The 17,822-nt window shown below is 46.5% G+C and overlaps 2 protein-coding genes across 2 annotated transcripts; one reads left to right on the top strand and one right to left on the bottom strand.

The window, feature by feature from the left end:
- Nucleotides 1-11,178: 11,178 nt before the first annotated feature.
- LOC133884195 (probable CCR4-associated factor 1 homolog 10) lies at nucleotides 11,179-12,614 on the top strand. The gene is made up of 3 exons (XM_062323540.1): nucleotides 11,179-11,314; nucleotides 11,454-11,681; nucleotides 11,773-12,614. The coding sequence occupies exons 1-3, from the start codon at nucleotides 11,179-11,181 to the stop codon at nucleotides 12,612-12,614; spliced, it is 1,206 nt and encodes a 401-aa protein (XP_062179524.1).
- A 2,565-nt stretch (nucleotides 12,615-15,179) lies between these two features.
- LOC133884193 (F-box protein At5g49610-like) lies at nucleotides 15,180-16,334 on the bottom strand. The gene has a single exon (XM_062323539.1). The coding sequence runs from the start codon at nucleotides 16,332-16,334 to the stop codon at nucleotides 15,180-15,182; it is 1,155 nt and encodes a 384-aa protein (XP_062179523.1).
- Nucleotides 16,335-17,822: the final 1,488 nt, after the last annotated feature.

Genomic DNA, 17,822 nt, shown 5'->3' with positions numbered 1-17,822 from the left:
CATTCATATAGATACAATTATACAGCGGCGACGGCGACATGCCACATGACGCACGCTGCTCGACAAGCAGCATGCCACACGAAGTGCGGCCCTGAGGTCCCATGCTTCAAGCTCCGAGGTCCCCTGGGCCCTGACCGCCGTCCTCTCCAAGTTAGCAAGTCCCTTGTGTTCATGCCGGTGCTGTGTGACGCTCAGGCCCCGAGGTCCCTTGCTTCAAGCTCGGAGGTCCCCTGGCCATCGTCCTCTCACCACTGTGTCCGACGATCTCGACCTCTCGCTCGCGCTCCACTGCGTCCGAGACTATTGAAGCTCTAATGTGTCTCCAAGATTGGCATCGTGAGAGGATGCATGAATGTAAATGCAATTATAAGGTTCCTGTTTCATTTAGTTGTTTGATACTAATTTTTACTAGTGTCCGGATATATCTATATGTTTGTAGGATCTGCTAGCACATAAGAAGTTACTAAAAGTACTACTATAAATGGTGAAGATTCATCTGAATCTGAATGTAAACACCAATTACATTACTTGCAATTTATTTCACTTTACCCTTGTACATCACTTACTTCTTTGGTTTCGATTTAACATGTTGCGGGAAGGCTAAATTGTACTTCTGGAGTCTGGACAGAATCTGAAGCACAGGTTGGAAGTTGATGCTGCTGGACAGTCAGGACAGATTCATCATTCATCCATGCCTTGTGATGTGCTGTTGGTTTTAGGCCTAGTGACTTGTATCTTCAGTTCTTTGCTGACGTACTTTGTGTCTCCGAGCACTGATTGTCAGTTATCTAAACTATTTCTAGAGTTTTGTTATGGGTTTTGTTTGCAGCATGTCATGTGCTTGCGTCAATTTTCAGTCTAGGTTTTATTGTCTGTATTTCGGTACTATAGGAGTAAGCTGAATCTCATCCTCAGATAATGGCTTTTGCACCGCAGTCAACACATGGATTTGTTTTATGTGGTACCAGAATATGACATGTAGTGTTCCTTCAAACATGTAGATAAACTGAGTAAGCCAATTTTAGTAATTTGTTATATGTGTTGAATCAGTCTGATGTTTGGTTGCTGATATAATTTTGTTGATTAAGGGCATTTAAAAATGCTAACCATGGCCTGAAAAATGCTGCATATGTCAGGTTTCGGGTCAGGCTTGGGCCTTTTTACGTCGGGGGCTTGAACTTAAAAGGTGTGTTTTGTGTTGGGCTTTGGGCGGGCCCAGGCTCGAGAATTAGAGGTCGGGTTTTTTAAAGCCCGACCCGAGGAATGAACAGGTATAGTTACAGCAAACGCAAACGTGAACTCTTTGGATCTCCCTCTCCGCCCCAAGCGGTTCATCACCCTGCGTCCTAGTCCTAGCTGTTCACCTGCATCTCCCTCTCGGACTAGTCCTTCTTGGATGCCTCCATGGTCGCGAGCATTGACGAGGCGACGGTGAATTCAGCCGTGGCCGCGAGTTCTTGCAGCGACGGCGACTAAGCAAAGCAAGCAACAGGACACGATTAGTTGACTACTTTGAGATTGAACTGAGAAGGTTCCTTGTTTGCTCTCCTCCTCCATCATTTGGTTCCAGCTATTCATGTCGACTGAGTCTGCACAAAGATTTGTACTAGCTTCGTCTTTCTCATCTTTCTCTGAGATTGATACTAGTTGGAGCATATCGAAACAAATGCCAAGAAAAAGAATAACTAGTATATTTCCGGCTCAACGATTGGCTTCAGTGAGTTGACTTTAGTTGCTACCTGCTTTGATATCCATTCTAGTAACCTGGCAGAAATATCGATGTGCTCAATCATGTGGTGCGTGGGCACATCTTGCTTAGTCAGCAAGTATGCATCGTGTAACGGTGAAATCTCACAACTTTTTTTTAAAAAAAAAAGTCATACAGGTATATGTGATGGTGAGCCAGCTCTCAAGTGTCACCGTGTCAAATTCATGTTGAAGGCTTGATATTTTGACAGTCGTGTCGTGCTGACATGCACTCCGCTGTTGAATTCGTTATCTGAAAACGACTTATCGGTTTTCGGAAGTGTGAAGTTGCAGTTTTGGCGGATTACACTAGGCCTTGAAATCTACTGACACTCTGAAACAGGAACTGAAACTATGTCACGTTTATGTTTCGGAGACACCCCACCATTCATCTCGGTATTCCATCGGCTCAAAACCTGCAGATAATGTACTCGATCCTCGCACCGAACGGTCCCCTGAAGCTGTACCATTTCATCATCGTCGTCGCCGTGGTGCTGGCCGTCCTCTCGCAGCTGCCGTCGTTCCACTCGCTGCGGTACATCAACCTCGGTTCGCTGATCCTCAGCTTCGGCTACACCATCCTTGTCTCGGCTACTTGCATTCGCGCAGGTACATTTTCAGTCCCTGGTCACTCCACCGTGGAAGAAGAGGCCATCTTTAGAAAAGCTGACTTTTATAGCATGAGTGAACAATTAGATCCCTGAGGAAACATTTGGGCAGGTACATGTGGGACTGTAGCATCTGAATCAGATACCAGATTCCTAGTTCTTGCATTGGCACCTGACTTTGGAATTAGGCGGTAAATAAGTAGTTCACCGTCCTGTTCGATACTTTTAAACAGAATCTCTATTACACAATATACTTCATAATTATTAGGATCATGTTCTTCCAGAGTGTCAAGTGCTGTTCTCGAAAAAACAGTGTGCCAAGTGCATAAAACGTCATGTTGCATAGGAAGAGGACTGGATTTTGCTTGTGAATTGCAACAGACTAACAGAGGTGCCATGCTCCACAGGTGCGTCGAGTAATGCTCCAGGGAAGGATAACTCGTTGAGCTCGTCCAAGTCAGAGAAGACCTTCAGTGCGCTCCTCTCCATCCTCTCCTCTGAAACCTGACGGCTGCTGTCATGCTGTGACGTACTGAATGCTGACCACGCTGACACCTGCGAATTTTTTTAGTCTATTTAATACTAATATTTTAATAAAAGCACGTGAGATCTAAATTTTCGGGAACTAGCCTTTTTTGTCACGCCAAGAACTTTGGCGTGACTCACTACTTAGTCACGCCAAGCAACCTGGCGTGACCGAGGTGCCACGCTGGCGCTCGTTCGGTCCCGTGCCACGCGGCGTGCCGACGTGACAGACATGTGTCGTGCCAGAGGGGCTGGCGCGACTCTAGTCGCGCCACTCGGTTTGGCGTGACATAGCGCCATACAGGGGGCAGCCTAGCCCTTCTCTCCCCACCGAACCTTCTTCCTCCTCACTCGAGCGCGAGCAACAGAGACTCCAAACACCCCGCCGGCGCCCCCTCCCTCCAATCCCAGCCGATTGCGGGTCCGATTTGAAGAGGATTTAAGGGGGAAGTGTCCTAGGAAGGTAGCTCCTCTAATCCCTCCAAGTATTTTTGGTTATTTCGGTTTGCATTGCTAGTTCTTGGGTAGTTAAAGTTTAGACTTTGATTTTGTTGATCTATGAAATTTGTACGTTTCGGTTTAGATCGGAGGTCATATATCGTGCTATGTATGTATAGTAACTCATATGTATCGTGTGAAATTTGTTGCATTCAATTGTTTGAGTGTAGGAAATTGAAATACATATAGCTATACTTAATGTATATAAACAATGCATGTTTTTGTGTGTATACAAGTGGTTTTGCATTGTAGAGATTAATTTTAGACATATTAAAACGTATAATGTGTAGGTTTTGTATTCGTGCAGTTTTCCGGTATGACTTCGAATTTATGGCGTAAGCAAAAGTGGACACATATCGGTAAGAAGTATCCCGATATCAGTTGCAAAGATGCCCCTGTTCCCCCCGCCCTCCCCGTCCCGACTTGTGACTGTGGTAAGCCAGTCGTGGTTCTTCAGTCGCTACACGAATATACTACTGGTCGTGCTTACTACCTGTGCATGGACTATCGTGTGAGTGTATTTTTGTTATGGATTAGGGTAGAAGCATATGTCATTACTTTTGCTGACGTGATATTTTAATAATTTGCAGGAGTGGGAGATGTGCTACTTCTTCCAATGGATTGATGGGCCCGAGATGTATGACCAGAAGATTCTGAAGGTGAAACGGTTTAGTCAGTATTCGAAGCTATATGACAAGTTTATTCGTTGGTTTCCTCCTCCACCAAATCCGTCAAAATTGACGGATAAAGAGAAGTGGCAATTGAGGAGTACACGTGTTGCGGATCCTCCGTTGTGCAACTGCGAAAAGCGCAGCGTACTTTGTGAACCTTCTGGAGGGTCCCCTTACTTCTGCTGCGAAGGGATGACAAGGGTAAGAATTGGGCATGGTTGTTTGTTTACAATTTGAATGAGGAAGAGTTATATGTCATGTAACATATATCATGAATTGTAATGCAGCGCCATGGTGTTACTTGTGGTTTTCGGGATCCATTGTACGGTCCTGATGGTCAATGGATAGATGAGTAAAAAGATCAAGTGAAGGGGGAAAGGGTGATAGAACCATATCCTCCAAGAAAGTGCCCTTGTGGTGTGAATGCACAACACGGGATAGTGCCATCCGAACTTGGTGTGGGGTACTACTGCGGGTATGTGGTTGGCAAGGATATGGTTAGGTTTATGCGTATTATCCATATTTTCTGTTTCGCTATCGTATTGTTAATTGTTGTGCATATGTATTTTTTTAATAGAAAACGCGGAGATGTTTATGGGAGGAGTACTCGATAAAGGTGTGGTTGATCATGAGATTGCATGGCGGAGTAAGCGTCATCCAAATGTGCTATCAAGCTATTTGGAGCATCGTAAGAAGGAAACTCGTGATTACTACCGTGCTTTGTACCCTCAACTGAAAAGGACCACCATGGAGGGTCAAGATGTTGCGACTACGACGGTGCAAATAGAGACAATGAAGGCGCTAGTTGCTAATTTATCCGTGGTTATCCCGGACGATGATGACGACGAGGTGCTCTATGATGGGCCTGACGATTAGTATTAGGGGCATATGGGTAGATGAATTAATTGTACTATGTGAACTATTTGTGAATGTGATGTGTAATCATTGTCGATGAGCAATGAATATTTGGTATTTCGACCAAATTGGAATATGCCAACAAATTTGCTCCTCTTGGGGTCATATGTTTTAATGGATTTTGTAGCATTATTATTACATAATGTTATCATAATATTGCGATAATGTAGCATAAAATTTGTAGAGTAAATCAACAACCAAGGAAACAATACACATGAGGAGTATCCTAGTTAACTACCAATTGAGTTTGATTTAAGAGTCCGAAACAAGTAGCTGTTGTTCTTAGCTGTTGTTCTTCTCTCTCCCTCTCTGGGTGACTGTTAGTCATTCCAAAGACCTTGGCATGACTAGCAGTGTTGTCACGCCAAAGACCCTGGCATGACTAAAGTTTTAGTCGCGCCAGGCCTTCGCAATTTCCAGCACCCACCCGAGATCATGGTGGGGGGGAATGGGGTCGGCGTGACCTAGTTGATGTGTCACGCCAAGGCTCCTAGCATGACTAACAGTTTAGTCATGCCAAGACTTTGCAATTTGCAGCACACGACCAGGGCCTAGGTGGGGGGGGGGGAGTTGGCCGGCGTGACTCAGACTTGTGTCACGCCGAAGTTCTTGGCGTGACTAGGTACTGTGTCACGCCAGCCATCCTGGCATGACTAAGTGTTTAGTCACGCCAGCGGACATGGCGTGACTAACTGGATAGAGCAGTTTTGCAAAACTAGTAACCTTTGTGTACAAACCAGGGCACAAATACAAGACTGTGTCTAGCAGGATTTGCAAAAATATGAACAGGGTCTGCTAATATATCTTCTTCCTCTATCTCCCTTCATTATCAAATGCGAACTTGTAAATTCGGAGCTTAACATTATGCAATGTGGCAATGTCGGAATAGTACATATTAGGCATACAAAAGCAACACACGCAACTCGCCGAGCGTAAACTATCATCGTTCACAACCCTGGTGTGTATGGCTTCTTCTTCCTCCTTTCGCGGCTCGGATTGGACGGAAGGACATTGCCACTCGCAATGTCAGTCCTGTCTCGGCGACGCCGCAGCGGCTGTGAATGCTGTGTCGCTGGAGGGGCGCCTACGAGCTGTGAGGTCCCCATCACATCCGCGTCGTACGATGGGTCGCCCCCGTCCAAGCTGTGTTCCTCGCTCTCGGAGGTTTCCTCTCGTGGGGTCTTGCCTCGTGCAGCCGTGACAACGGAAGTAGAGGCGGCTCCTGACCTACTGCGTGACGGTGTCCGCGCAACACTAGTACTGCGCGTGCAGGTCCGGGTACCGTAGTGCACCGGCGTCTGCTGGGTCGAAACAGTTGTGTGACCGGCAGATGGCTCCAAAGAAGGACCACCGTGTGCAAGCTCCACATCCGAGGTCGTCATGCAGCTCATCTTGTACACAAGGCGGCGACAGCTCCTACGAACCCTCTGCAAATAAGTAGGTGAAATTTTCAGAGTGTTTAAACAAGTAGGTGAAACTTTGCACAATTGAATATTTGTCAACTATTACCTCTACAAAAGCGTCACTTTGCTTCCTCCTGTCAATCCTGCAAGATGGCAAAATCAGAAACAAATGTAACCTCACATAAACGATACCTGGAACCATGCAACAAGTATTTGTACTCACTTGTGCAAAGCCACGGATATGGGGGTTGTGTCTGAAGGCGTACGTTGTAACCTCCCAAACTGTCTCATCACAGTGTTCGGACAGTGCATTTCAACAATATAGAAGCAAATAAGCGGCAAAACGGACCGCCAATACTCACTGTACCGTGTGCACAATGGGCTAAGACCCATGGCAAAGATCTCATTCCGGTCATATGGCTCCCACGTCACCTGAAAATGAACGACAATGTCAATTGACATATGCAAGTGTGTGAAAGAAATAATATATAACCAATTGCACTCATGTGGCTTTGCATGATGCAGTCTAGCTCGTTGGTGTAGAAGAGGTACCGCATGCCTGTGTTTCCAGTCACAGCCCGGACGTTCCTCCAAAGGAAAGCAACGGTCGGCAGCGAGTCCTCATCCTCGAACTGCCAAACCTACAGTTCAAACGCATCATATCACATTTGAAAATAATGACTAACAATATGAATTTAAGCAGAAATAAAAATACGTACCCGGGGAGAGAATTGGTCGGGTCTACCAACCAGCAGCCGCTCCCACATCCACAAGTACGGATAAATCTTACCTCGTCGTCGTCGACCATCAGGTGTGCTCGGTGCTCCCTGTCGTAAAACGTCTCAAGGAGTGGGTAGTCGAGGTGCGCCATCGCCCTGCAATGTAAGTAGTGAGAGAGTCATTAGATAATGAAAAAATATATATAATGGACGGCACATATAAAAATTTAAACATAGAACAAATAAACGATAGTGAATAGTTCACCTCTTGCAAACTGCGATTTACTTCCCCCTACCAGAATTTCCCTTTTTCCTAAGATTTGGCTTATTCTTCGGGCCCTCCTTGTGTTGTTCCATCCTGTGCCCGAACCGGTGGCATATAGAGCAACGAATTTTAATAGGCGCCTCATCAAAGTCGCCAGCTCCATACATGTCTTCACCGTAACCTTTACTGCTATCATTCATCTCATTCTGGAAACGTTTTCTCTTCCTCATCCCTGCCTTTTGTTTCAGTAGACCACAATCGGGCACATATTCGTCGCCATTGTAATCAGGCCATTGTGAAGCATCAAGTAAAGGCTCTAAAGTGGACTCCCAAGTCTTTAGAGCCATCCTTTTAGAGTACACTAGGGTCAAGTAGTCGAGACATGTGTGATCCACTCTTCTCATCCGGCATGCTGTGATAACATGAGAGCATGGGATATGCAGCAATTGCGGGGTCCTACATGTGCACTGAGCTGTAGTTAAGTCTACTCTATAGATTCTACCACCGGAGCCCTCACCCCCCACACAGGTCCAAAAAGCGGATCTCACGCTGTAAACATAGCTCCTTGGATCAAAGAGCTGAGCCTCCTGCGTAGCAGATATTTCCCCCTGCTTCGTGAGGTGCTTAGCGATAGCATTTCCCCACACCTCACCAGTATCAATACCTGAACGTGCTTTCTTCCACCGATCGACAAAATAGTAGTTGCATTTGTGAAAGGTGTACTCAATGATGGCAGAAATCGGCATTGCACGGATGCCTTTGAGGACGTTGTTGAATACCTCCGAGATATTTGTGGTCATAGTTCCATACCTACAGCCACCTGCATCATACGCTAGCGCCCATTTGGACTTATTAGCCATTTCGCTCTTCAACCACTCTGTCGCAGGATCGTTCAATATCTTCTCCAATTCTACGAGCTTCTTGTCGAACTGTCTCTCCTCTTTAACTTTGCAAAGTATCTTCAGTTTGTTAAGTACCTCCTTGCTCTTCTGTCTTCTCCAAATGTTCGCAGCAAAATGATGCATGCACCACCGGTGCACGAGAGGAGGGTAACCTTCCATTTGTTCCCTTGCTGCATTAAGGAGACCCTGGTGTTGATCCGATATCATACAGACTTGATGCCCCGCGCTAATTACGTGACGGTGAACCAGGAACAAAAACCAAGACCAACTATTGTTCCTCTCTCCCTCTGTCAGCGCAAATGCTAGGGGGATCAACTGATCCTCTGCATCGATGCCAACAGCAATCATTAGTGCACCCTTGTACTTTCCTGTCAAGAAAGTGGCGTCGACACTAACCACGGGCCGACAATGCTTGAAGGCCTCCACGCATTGAGGAAAGCACCAAAACACACGCTGTATGACCGGCTTAATGACACCGCCATCGCTGCCCATAATGCCACCAGTTGAAATGAACCACTTCGTCCCGGGGTTGAAATGTGAAATTGCATCCAAGATCCTAGGGACCCTCGCGTATGCCTCATTCTAATCTCCCCATAGTAATACCATGGTATGTTGCTTCGCTCTCCATGCCTTGCCGTACAACACGCGGTAATTTGTAAACCCAACTATAGACTCAATTAGAGAGGCCACAGTCGTGTCTAGGTCCGCCCAAATGATTGGGACGATGCGCCGACCAAGGTACCTCACCGTGCACTGGGAGTGCACTTGTTCTGGCCTCGCAGACCTGTAAGTGTGAGGTTGTTTCACATTTGTGACATTCCATCGTCTGCCATCATCTGGGATACGACGGACCCATACACCCCATCCACAACCTTTCTGGCATTTTAAAGTGTATCTCTCATTCGCATAAGAATGAACCACGTCGTACGGCCTGTGGTGCCGAACTGAGTAGTCCATAAACCAGAACTTCACTTCATCAAGACAATCAAATAACATCCCCTTCTTAATCAACTACTTCTCACTGTCTCGTTCCTCCTCCGTCGATATTAAGCCATTATCACAAAGAGCATTCTTGGTTAATGAAATGTTCTCGTAGCCCGGCACCTCGGCCACATCCACATGTACCGCCTTGTGTGTCCTTATCTCCTGCTCTGTGTAAATTCCTTCCCACCAAGCTACCTCCTCATCCTCTCCCGCTTCTCCTCCCACCTCAACACCCCCGTGTCGTTGCTTAACACCAAACACATGTTCCACTTCTTCGGCCTCATCATCTTCAACTTCATCCTCACTGTCCGAGGAAAATACTGTTGTTTCCTCGACATTTCCCTGAGCCTCCTCATCCTCAAAATAATCATCATCGAAGTCATTACATACAACAGCCTGATCAAAGTTATTGGAACCACCGGCATGTACCTCCTTAATAGATACACGAGTTACCTATGTAACTGTAACATCCGCGACTTCAGCGGCACCGGCAACCTCTGCAACAATACATGGAGTTTCCTGGGTCAAATGCTCAACAGGCTCCACTTCTTGGCTACTACTGTCCGGCACATCCTGAACCGATGATATCGAGCTTCCTCCGACACCGACATCAACTACCAACTCCGCGCAACAAACTTGAGAACCATTCACATATTCCTCGTACAGCTTCCAATCAATTTCTGACGCCAACTCCATAACAACATAGTGAGTCCTACCACCCCTGCCGGTATCAAACCTTCCCCGTACGGTTACATTACTTACATCCGCATCAACATTCAAAACTGCCCTAACCCGAGCAACAATTTCGTCGAAATAAGGAGGGTTCCTAAATTTCAACACTTTCTCCCTCATCTTATCGAACTCCCCATTTGTACTAATCGTGCCACCATAAAACATACGAACAACCCGTTCCATTTACACAAACCATCCAAACATTACACGTGTACACAAATATCATCGCTATAACACATAAAAGCCCTACACATTATATGTTTCAATATGACTAAAATTAATCTCTACAATGCAAAACCATTTGTATATGCACAAAAACATGCATTGCTCATATACATTAAGTATAGTTATATGTATTTCAATTTCCTACATTCAAATAATTGCATGCAACAAATTTCACACGATACATATGCGTTACTATACATACATAGCACGATATATGACCTCCGATCTAGACCGAAACGTACAAATTTCATATATCAACAAAATCAAAGTCTAAACCCTAACTACCCAAGAACTAGCAATGCAAACCGAAATAACCAAAAATACATTAAGGGATTAGAGGAGGTACCTTCCTAGGACTCTTTCCCCTCAAATTCCCTTCGAATTGGGCCCGAAATCGATGGAGAATAGAGTGGAGGAGGGCGTCGGCGGCGTTGGAGACGCTCCTGCTCGCGGCTGGCTGAGGAAGAAAGAGCTCGGTGCAGGAGAGATGGTGGCGCGACTGGAGTCGCACATGTCTGCCACGTCGACACGTCACGTGGCACGGGGCCGGGCGAGCGCCAGCGTGGCACCTCGGTCACGCCAGTCTGCTTGGCGTGAGTAAGTAGTGAGTCACGTCAAAGCTCTTGGCGTGATAAAAGAGGCTAGTTACTGAAAATTTAGATCCCCAAGTGCTTTTATTAAAATATTAGTATTAAATAGGTTAAAAAAAATTTCGCCGCCGGCAAAGAGACACAATGTTGCATGGGCCAGGAATCGCTGACCGCCCAATTCACCAAGTAGGATAAAACTAACTTCAGAACAATTTAGGCCCATTGCCTACAAACTCCTGGCCTCTCGCCTGTTTCTTAAATTGCCCGCTGTATATATAACATCGTCTTCCTCGACGCGTCGTCCTCCTCCACTTCACCCTGCGCAGAGCTCTTCCATTCCGGGTTCGGGTCAGATCTTGTAGAATAGGAAGAGTATTCGGTGTTGGTGGGCGCATATGGACAAGGGGAAGCGGCCTGCCGAAGACGACTCCTCTGGACGGTCGCTGCGATCGGAGAGCATCAGGATGACGGTGGAGACACACGACGGCTACGGAACCTCCCATGCCACCGCCTCGGACTTGCTTCGCCGAGGTGAAGAATGCTAGCTCCGGGCTTCACGTTCTTGAATCTTGCGTCCCGTTCTTGGATTTCCTATGCTTTTCTTGCCGTTCTTGAATTCCTTGCTGTTCTTGAATCTTGCATCCCGTTATGGTGCTTGGCGTTCTTGTAGGGATCGCGAAGGGCGCAGAGGGCGTGCGGGAGGTGACGGCGCCGCAAACACAGTTGATGCCCGGCGAGGTTCTTGATCTTGACGAGAGGCGCTTGCTCGTCAGCCGCTACGCAATGCCCGCTCAGATGAATGAGTGGCAGATGCTGCATCTTGGCAGAGCCTCCCCATTCTTCCAGGACATGGCGTTGTCTTCTTTTCCGCCGGCGGTGCAGTTGAGTCCAACAACAGGTGATTTTACGGTTGAATGCCTGTTTTTGGTCATCGTTTTGTGAGTGGCTGAGTGCTACACTAGTACTGTACTCTAACACCGGTGTTGCAGGGAATCCTGTTCTCACCTCGTCTTCCGGCGGCTTTCTTGTGTTTGATGTCTGGGCTGAGACGGTTTACGAAGCGTTTGAGGATATCAGAAAACTGCTGCAGAGAGGCGAAGGTGACGAGTTTATGGTGGGCGTCGACTCTGAATTTGCTATACCCGACGGTGTGGTGCATTCAGGCAGGGAGCCGCCCACAGCCGACTTGCACTACGAGCAGCTCTGCTCAATGGTCAATGGCGGCGACCTCGTTCAGGTGGGTATCACGATTACTGACCCGATGTTCAAGGTTCTAGGAGCATGGCAATTCAATTTGAGCTTCCACACTTCATGGCGCGCCCCATGGCACGCTGGCGTTGCCTTCCTACGGGACGAAGCCAAGCTTAAGCTGGAGGAGCACGCAAGCCACGGAATACCAGTAGCTCTCTTCATCCATTTGCTTGCGGGCTCAGGAATGATCAACAACAGCAGCTTGACATGGGTAAGCTACATGGGCTACCCGGATTTTGGGTTTCTGGTCCGCCTGTTGACGGGGCCGCATGCTTTGCCTGCGAGCCGTCTCGAGTTCCTGATGCTATTCTGGCAACTCTTCCCCCGCTCGTACGATGTGCGTGTGTTCTCGAAGCTGGGGAGGTGTGGCAGGGAAGTGATCGCCGGCGGCCTGGCAACCGTGTGCCAGACGCTGGGTGTCCAGCGTGCCGGGAAGGCCCATCACGCATGGTCTGACGCATTGTCAGCCCTGCAGTGCCTGGAGAAGATGGCAAGCGGAGACACCGACTTCGCCAGACGAATGACTAGGTACTCCGGTGTCCTATATGGAGTGGTAGTCGATGCCCGTCGGCATGAGTGACTTGTGGATAGGTAAATTCAGTTGATTGTTTTTGCTTCTTCCGGTGGATCGATTCGACGGTGGTTTGGCCCATGATTTGCAGATTTTTCTAGTATTAATGTGGGCGGAGCGAGGGATTAGCATGAGGAGGGCCAAGCATACAAGTGTACAAGAGTTTATTTCCCCTTGTTTTTATGGTGGGGAAAAGGGTAGAGCAGGGTCAGGTTAGGGCATTTGTTCTCCTGTGTGTTCGAGGATTAGAGCATTTGTTCATGGACAAAGTTACTGGTAGCCGCAATTATTGCGTAGATACTGTTTTCTTGTGATGGCCAGTGGTTGTATATATCCTGAAGCATAGCTTGGAGTGGATGTTTCTGAATTTTGAGATCTTTCTGTTGCTGCTCATTTTGCCACCATCGATAGTTTTTACTGCACCTGATCTCATGTTATCTCGGCTGTTACTGAATAGTGTTATATGGTTGAGCACTACTAGTAATTAATATTAGCGCACCACTTCATTTTAAGTAGGATCGCAGATACCAAACTACACCAGCTAATCTTTGCAAAGCAGTACGGTTTACTTTTTTAAACCAACATGCTATCGGTTCGACAACTAATCGTCAGATCATATCAATTAACCCTCATAGCTATTAGCGAGCAATTGTGGTTACTTTACGATGATTACTCCATGGCGAGTCGCTCTCGTAAAGTAGCCGATGCATTTGCTTTTAAGAGTTAACCTGCAAGAACCGTGCTTCTGATGCAACTGGCGCTATACTAGACATTAAAGTAGTGAGTGTTCTTCATGGTGTAATGGAGTTCAGGGGAAGCAGTAGGATCACTTCATTTTTCAAAACTACCACTGTTACTTCTTATTCGTAGTATAATATGTAAATAGTATAAAATGTGAAAAAAGTCAAGGCCTGTGCAAATTCTTAGAATCTGTATATACACGAACCTAACTGATATGGTCTTTCTCCCTCTTCTTTCACCAACTCCTAGCCTCTGTTCCAATGAACAACTTTTTAACCAGCACATAGATTGCCACCTTTTGAATGTATGCAGCATAATAACAAACAGCAAAATAACTGCTAATTCATTTATTGTTCTTTGATATATATTACTTCATTGCTGCTTCACATGTGACTCGTTCAAATTTCAATACTTATCCTACTCATTCTAAACAAATCAATGTTGCTTCACAGGTGTAAACAAGTCAGCCAATACTAATACCACTCCTTCAATTCAATGAGTGCAGGTGTAAGCACCCTTTTTTGGCTAATTCAGTTGACGCAGGGAGCATGCTCTCCCAATGATGTGTGATGCGAGTCACATCTTTGCATTGAAGCAGCAATGTAACTGAACACTTACAAGTCACTGCTCCGCCTGCTAAATGCGTTCGCTGCACAGTCTGCCAATGGATTTTCTACAGTTTTGTAGCATTTTGCTTCTTATCAATGTAAATAGATTTCTATGACATGAACCACTTGTAGTGTGTAATGAGATTTGTATGAGATTCTTGTTCAGATTGCATCTGTGTTTTATTCTATAAGTTTATGATAATGTATTAAGCTGAAATTCTGAAAACAATTGAATGCATGTTCAAGCTAATTTGTTCTGTTTGCACACTAGTGAGAAAATGTGAGTTGAATGCGATTGCAGAAACAGACTGTAATCTTAATTATGTTTTTCAATAACCATTGTAATTGAATTCTTATTGTGCTGTGACAAAAGGATGCCAGGCAGCCGCTGGAGAAATTAAGAGTGAAGAAATACTGAAGGCTTGACCAATACCGATCTTTTGTTTCGAAAATAAATCTGCCGATTAGATTTGTAAATCTAGTAATGCAAGATTGACACATTGATCATCCAGATAATACATGGGCACAATCTGGATATAATTCTGGGTACATTGTGGTGAATTAATGGTACAAGGATCCTCTGTCAAGTGTCTGCTTTCGTGGTTGTTTCGCCTGTCGCTGGAACTGGGAATGGTTGGTTGCTGAAATGCTGCTGCTCGGTACACAATTTGCACATAGAATGTTCGTTTTCAGGGAGCACAGCAGCTATTTTTGTATACCTCCTGCTCATTCCTGCTACTATCATGTGTGCATCAATAAGACAGAAAATCCCCACAAGATGTACATGGAGTCTCAGTTAATCAAACATCTTGTTCATAACGTGATGTCATAAATATGAAAATGAGTTGAAACATGTCTCTGGAAAGTATTCAGAAATATTGATAATGTCTTGGGGCATAAAAATCGTGGTCCTAAACTAACTTGTTACATGGTACTGCAATTCATTTTGATTTCAACATAAAAAAAAAATAGCAACATTCTGCCAAAACAGATAGCAAGCAATACATTGATTTGTTTGCTGCTGCTATGCCATTCTTACATCATCAGTATATGAGTTTTCCCCTCATGTCACCAACTACTACTTTAATTCGTGTGCATAAGTCTAAACGACTTATATTTGGAATCAAACTAGTGCCATAGAAGGGAAAAAAAAACAGCCCTCTTGTGTATAAACATCCTCAGAGAATAATCCTGATCCAAGGAGCAGCTGCTGCGTCCTGTTCAATCAATCGGGGAAGTTAATGGACTCAAGGTCGGGACACCGAGGGGACTCGAAGAAGGCATGCGAGACGAGGCTCTCACTGAAAACCAGGAACAAGGGAGCAGAGCGGCAGTACATTTCCTTGCGCACTCCCTTCTCTTTGAGATCGCACAATCTGACCACAGGACAATATGGGTCTCCAAAAAGGATGGCGCCGCCTCCAGCAGAGATAGCCATGCTCACAAATGAGTCACGGATGCGTCTCGGTGGAGACACCTCTACCCGAAGGCGCAATGTCCAGCTCTCCGCCTCGTAGTCTTGCAAAACCCAGATGTCCAGCCGCGTGGGGCTCGGCATAGTCGCGGCACTAAGCGCCCCGTCTATCTCTACAAGGGCCGCTATTGTTACTCCAGGCGGCCGTGACATCAGCTGGAACGTCTCGGAAACCGTGTGGAATGCCAGGATCTTGCCGGTGCTGGTGGCTTGGGGGTGCGAACAGAACCAATGGAGGATCCCACCATGAGACGTGGGCCTCTCGTACCCCATTATCGTGGGGAGGACCGCAGGAAAAGAAGCACGCCCCAGAAGCCGAGGCAGGGTGCCGCCAGCCGAGAGGATGTAGTAGTCGTGCTTCATGTACCAGATATAAACTGTCCCCATGGCTTCATCTTCATCTTTTGCTACGCCATGGCATAGAAGGCGGTACTCGCCGGACGAGCTGTGGAAGTAAAAGCCGCATGGAAAGGCGGTGAAACACGGCTCTGGAGTCAACACCGGCAGGTTGGTCCACTGCCTGGTGATCGGGTTGCAGATGATGTAGAGGCCCGGACGTTGCCGCAGTACGAGCAGGCCGTCGAGGGAATACAACAGGGAGCACCAGGTCGCACTTCCGTCATTGGCTCGCTTGGTTGGGTCACAGAGGAAGCGACGCCGTCCCGTGTCGTCCTCCAGAGACAGAGGGATGCTGCTCACCGTAAGAGATTCGGTGATGACGATCATCTCGCGCGGGCGGCGTGCGGCGTGGGCGGCGAGGAAGGCGCGGTCGGTGGTGATGCGGCGCCAGCTCTTGCAGACGGCGCGGCAGCGGAGCACGGACTCCGACGGGAGGCGGACAAGGATCTGGACGAGGACGTCCTCGCACAGACCGTCGTGGCTGCTTTCACCTGCCGCGGTCTCCATCTCTTCTTCTCCTTGACTTGCGCAGCTGTGCGCCGCCGCCGCCGCCCTGCTGGCTGCAAAGAACTTTGATCCGATCTCACGCAACGATCCCCGTATATATATGGATTGCGTTGACAGAATCACTCTCGGAGACGGAGAGCGGGAGAGGGTCAACCGATCCGATTCCGATTACTCGGCTGGTTCACGCCCGGGCGTGTCTTCTCCTTGACTTTTTTCCATGGATTGGTCGATGTGCACAAGCTCTTGTGGTGCGGGGGCACATCTTGATTACTTAACATTTTGACATTACATGCTACGGAGTAATACGCATCGTGTAACAGTGAAATCTCGCAACTTTTTTTTAAAAGGCATACAGGTATATGTATGTGATGGTGAGCCAGCTTTCAAGTATACTTATGCAAGATCATCTTTAAAAAATTGACCTTTAGCAATTATTATGACATGAATGAAGCATTAGATTCCTGAAACATTTGGGCATATAATGTACTTGTTGCCCTGCAACCTACCAGATCCCTAGATCTTGTATTGGCACCTGAATTTGTAATTAGGCAGTAAATAAGTAGTTCACCGTCCTGTTCGATACTTTTAAACCAGAATTACCATTAGACAATATGCTTCATAATTATTAGGATCATGTTCTTCCAGAGTGTCAAGTGCTGTTCTCGAAAATACAGGGTGCCAAGTGCATAAAACGTCATGTTGCACAGGAAGAGTACTGGATTTTGCTTGTGAACTGCAACAGACTAACAGAGATGCCATGCTCCACAGGTGCGTCGAGTAATGCTCCAGGGAAGGATTACTCGTTGAGCTCGTCCAAGTCAGAGAACACCTTCAATGCGTTCCTCTCCATCTAAATCCTCGCCTCTGTTTTCGGCAACGGCATTCAGCCTGAAATCCAAGTGCCAATTTGACTCTGCCCAATAACAAAGTTCAGAACTTTCAGATACTTCTTTGTAGTTCTGAAACCTGACGGCTGCCGTCATGCTGTGACGTACTGAATGCAGATCACGCTGGCACCACCGGCGGCCGGGAAGATGATGAAGGCGCTGGTGCTGTGCTACTCTGTGGTGTTCTTCACGTTCTACTTCCCAGCCATCACCGGGCGTTCGGCAACCAGGTGCAGTACAACGTCCTGCAGAGCCTCACGTAACACCGTGGGATCACAATAAATCTGGAATGTCACTCAAACCAACTTACAAGGTTATCAAAATTTAAATGAAAATTTTGGCAACACCTCCTCTATAAAATGAGATATAACTAATCAAACATTATATAGAAAATTAATCAAATATCATCACACTGATAACAATGCGCATCCTAGCAATTGAGCAACAAACATCAATCATGAAAAAGTACCAATACAACATAAACATCTAAAGTTCGCTAAAAAAAAATATCACAACAGATAAACCAAAAGATGAAGGTGTTTGTGTAAATGACATGCAGCTATCCATCCCGCATGCTCGCCGTCAACTTAAGGCGCACCTG

The sequence above is a fragment of the Phragmites australis genome, chromosome 11 (assembly GCF_958298935.1).
Source record: "Phragmites australis chromosome 11, lpPhrAust1.1, whole genome shotgun sequence".
Classification (NCBI taxonomy): Eukaryota; Viridiplantae; Streptophyta; class Magnoliopsida; order Poales; family Poaceae; genus Phragmites; species Phragmites australis.
This window is presented reverse-complemented; position numbering and strand designations above follow the sequence as displayed.